This window comes from Rhinolophus hipposideros, assembly GCF_964194185.1.
Source record: "Rhinolophus hipposideros genome assembly, chromosome: 11".
Classification (NCBI taxonomy): domain Eukaryota; kingdom Metazoa; phylum Chordata; class Mammalia; order Chiroptera; family Rhinolophidae; genus Rhinolophus; species Rhinolophus hipposideros.
Genome location: NC_138057.1, coordinates 49230868 through 49234858, shown reverse-complemented (window position 1 = coordinate 49234858; position 3991 = coordinate 49230868). Strand labels below are relative to the sequence as shown.

Here is a 3991-nt window from a genome sequence, read left to right as displayed (position 1 = left end):
AAAACAAACCGAATTCTGAACCCAGTCGAAGGCACAGATGGAAGCCAGGGAGAATTAATGCAACTACTAAAAAAAAAAAAAAAAAAAAAGTTAAAAGAACCAAACAAAAAGGCCCGTGGCCGAGCCGGATGCAAACAGCTGCCCCTAAGCCCTGCCCGCTGTTTCTGAGCGCGAGCTGAGTCTCCATATCCGAGCCTCCTTAAGAGTAGGAGGAGCTCCTAGGCCTCTGTCAGGCTCCTTAAGCCCTTCCTTTCAAGCCCTGAATGCCTGAATGTGAGCTGCCCACCACCCTCTCCGCCCTCCCCCACTCCGCAACCTCACTCCAGCAGGCCGTAAAAAAAAAAAAAAAAAAAAAAAAAAAAAAGTTTCAACAACAACAGGCAGGACCAATAGCATCTCGAAAAGCCGGGAAAGGGGGCAGAGCAAAGAGCAAAAGAGAGTGGAGAAAGGAGAAAGCGGGCAGGCTTGTAGAGCGCGGGGCCGGGGTTCGGCGAGCCGGAGGAGCGTTGCTAATGTTTTTGTTTGTTTGCTTTTCCATGCATGCATAATGAGGGGGCACCGCGGCACCACGCGGGGGCTCCCGGCCCACTTTTGTATTTAAAGCTTCGCTGCGAGCGAATCCGCAGCCGGGCTCAGCGGATCCGCTCCCTGGGCTCCTTGTCTGTCACCCGAGAAGCCGCTGCCGAGGGAAGCCCGGGAGCCGCTCTCAGGCCGCGCCGAGTTTCTTGTTCTCCTCGCGCAGCCCGGAAAGGGTTCCTCGGTGCTCCGCCGAGGCCCGGGTCGTCGCGGGCGGAGGGGGAGGGGACGCGGGCGGCCGGGCCGCGGGAAGGCGGGCAGCGCACGCACGCGAGCCAGGAAGCGGCGCGATGCGAGAGCCGGCGGCGGCGGCGGCGAAGGAGGCGGCGGCGCGGCGCTGAGCCCAGGAGGAAGGAGTCGCCGCCGCGGCACAACGGATCTGCAGGCGCGGAGCAAAATGCACCCGCGGCGCCCCGCGGTCCTGCAGCGCCGCCGCGGCCCCGCGGCCCGCAGCCCCCCGGGGCGGCAGTGAGCGCCTCCCGCCACTGCCGGGGGCCGACCGGAGGTGCTCTTTGCGGCTGTGCATTTCTAGGAAGCCACCGCAGCCCAAGCGACAGTCGACCTTCTGCAAGCAGCGGGGCACCAGCCTGCGGCGCGCATGGATTTATGAAAACACTCATGCAAGAAGTTGGCAGGACTGGGGCAAACTTTTCCACCCGCTCCGCGTCCGCCGCTCCCTGCGCCTCGTCTCCTCTCCCCTCCTCGCCCGGCGGCCGCCGCTGCCCGCGATGGTGGCAGGGCTGCTGGGCGGCGGCGGCGGGGCCCGCGGGGGGACCGTGCCGGGCGCCTGGCTGTGCCTGATGGTGCTGCTGCAGCTGCTGGGCTCGGCGCCGCGGGGCTCGGGGCTGGCGCACGGCCGCCGCCTCATCTGCTGGCAGGCGCTGCTGCAGTGCCAGGGGGAGCCGGAGTGCAGCTACGCCTACAACCAGTACGCCGAGGCGTGCGCGCCCGTGCTGGCGCAGCGCGGCGGCGGCGACCCGCCGGGGCCCGCCGCTGCCTTCCCGGCCTCCGCCGCTTCCTTCTCGTCGCGCTGGCGCTGCCCGAGCCACTGCATCTCGGCTCTCATTCAGCTCAACCACACGCGCCGCGGGCCCGCCCTGGAGGACTGTGACTGCGCGCAGGACGAGAACTGCAAGTCCACCAAGCGCGCCATTGAGCCGTGCTTGCCCCGGACCAGCGGCGGCGGCGCGGGCGGCCCGGGCGCAGGCGGAGTCATGGGCTGCACCGAAGCCCGGCGACGCTGCGACCGCGACAGCCGCTGCAACCTGGCGCTCAGCCGCTACCTGACTTACTGCGGCAAGCTCTTCAACGGGCTGCGCTGCACCGATGAGTGCCGCACAGTCATTGAGGACATGTTGGCTGTGCCCAAGGCGGCGCTGCTCAACGACTGCGTGTGCGACGGCCTCGAACGGCCCATCTGCGAGTCGGTCAAGGAGAACATGGCCCGCCTGTGCTTTGGCGCGGAGCTAGGCAACGGCCCGGGCAGCAGCGGCTCAGACGGGGGTCTGGACGAGTACTACGACGAGGAGTACGACGACGAGCAGCGCGCCGGGGGCGCGGGCGGGGAGCAGGCGCTGGACGACGACGACGGCGTCCCGCACCCACCGCGCCCGGGCGGCGGCGCTGCGGCGGCGGGCGGCCGCGGGGACCTGCCCTATGGACCCGGGCGCAGGAGCGGCAACGGCGGTGATGGCTCGGCCCCCCGAGGCACCTGGACCCCGCTCGCCTCCATCTTGCTGCTGCTGCTCCCGCTGCCGTTTTAGCCCTCTCGCCCCCCGCCGTCTGCGGCGGGAGGGTCCGCGCTTGGACACCTGTGGCTTGGGGACAGAGGGGATGGCTGGGGATAGTTGCCAAAACGTTTTCAAAGTAGACTCTGCCTAGCCAGTCACCCCGCCACGACTCTTGGCACTTTCCCCGTCTCCTCTCCCGAGCAAGATTTCTTGGACATCCTCCCCTCTCCCCATTCCAGGCTCCAGAAATTCCCAACTCGTCTGCCCTACAGAAACTGGCCTAACTCTAGAATTCGGGACACGTAGCGTGGAATGGGAATGGGGGAACAGAAACGTAGTCCTGGACTCCGAAGAAGATGCTGACCGGTGGGGCCTTAACGGTTTCAGGGGACTGGGATTGGAGCAGGGGGTTCGAAGGGGAATTTATATTTGCAACAAGTCTGTCTGTTTATGAGCATTTTTCCTGGGGAGGGGGGGAAGGGCCGGTATCGACTTTTATTGTGGCCAGTGAGGACACTGCAATCGTAAGTAATCAGAGAAGTCCCACTTACCTGTTCATTCGTTTACTCTTGGTACCAGCGCCCTGAATTCTGTTTTTGGGGGAGAGAGGTGTGGGTGGGAAGAGGTTAATATTCCTGAATTAGTTTTGGATAACTTTGAGCCCTTGACCTTAATTTCATTTCCACCACTCTGATCTCTTAGCACATTTCTTAGGATTAAGGGTCAAAAAATGCTGATCTAAAGAGTTGCTAAGTGGCATTGAACAATGCAAGTTTGTATTAAATGAGCTCTGCACTGCCATCTATGAAAGCCTCTTCATGATGTTTGTTTTCTTGTCATTTTTGTTCTTTCCATTAAGAAACTATATGTACAAATATGCAGAGAACGTATATTGCTTCTGCTTTTATCAGGGTGCTAAACCCTGGTACTTCTTATATAAAGTGTATTAAAACTGGGGTTTGTTACCAGTTGCTGTCCTTTGTATATAGAATTTTTATAAATTGTATGCTTCAGAAATAATTTATTTTTAAAAAGAAATTAAAAATTTTAAATCTGCATCCATGTTACACCTTTCCTCCTTGAAATGTACGGAATCAGTTTGTCACCAGGGCTGCAAACCCACAGTCGATTGTGAAGTGTGCTCTATCTAGAACAGTTAAAATGTACAGTGTATTTTATAGATCTGAAGTTAACATTCTTATTTTCAAGAGAATTTATGGACATTGTAGAAATGTATAAATACATTTCCAAACTGCCTTAAACATTGTATTTTTATAGACATTCTTTAAAAAAAAAAGTCTTATGTTTTAAGTAACTATGGCTTTGTGTATTTTTTGATTATTTGTTTTATTAAAATGTACATCAGTAAAGAGTTTTAAATAATGAATATGGTGTAGTTACTTTTCCAGTTACATTGTGGTTAACCCAGTAATGGGTGAGGAGGGGTGTGGAGGGGCCACTGGGAATCTATCAACCATCAACTGAAATTAAAATGCAGTACAAGACAAGAAATGAGGGCTATTATTTCTGCCTTTAATTTAATGAATAATTAGACATCTGTAAATGAGGCAGCTAAAAAAATATAATTGACTGGCCTCCATTGCTTTTTATGATTGTGGAGAGAATTCACAAAATAGTGTCTCTCTCCTCTCTATAAATTGGGGATAACCCAGACATCTCTCCTC

The 3991-nt window shown here is 56.6% G+C and overlaps 1 protein-coding gene across 1 annotated transcript; it reads left to right on the top strand.

Annotated features, from left to right (window-relative positions):
• Nucleotides 1-468: 468 nt before the first annotated feature.
• On the top strand, nucleotides 469-3693 carry GAS1 (growth arrest specific 1). Its single transcript, XM_081066444.1, has one exon. The coding sequence runs from the start codon at nucleotides 1305-1307 to the stop codon at nucleotides 2337-2339; it is 1035 nt and encodes a 344-aa protein (XP_080922570.1). The 5' UTR covers nucleotides 469-1304; the 3' UTR covers nucleotides 2340-3693.
• The last annotated feature ends 298 nt before the right edge of the window (nucleotides 3694-3991 follow it).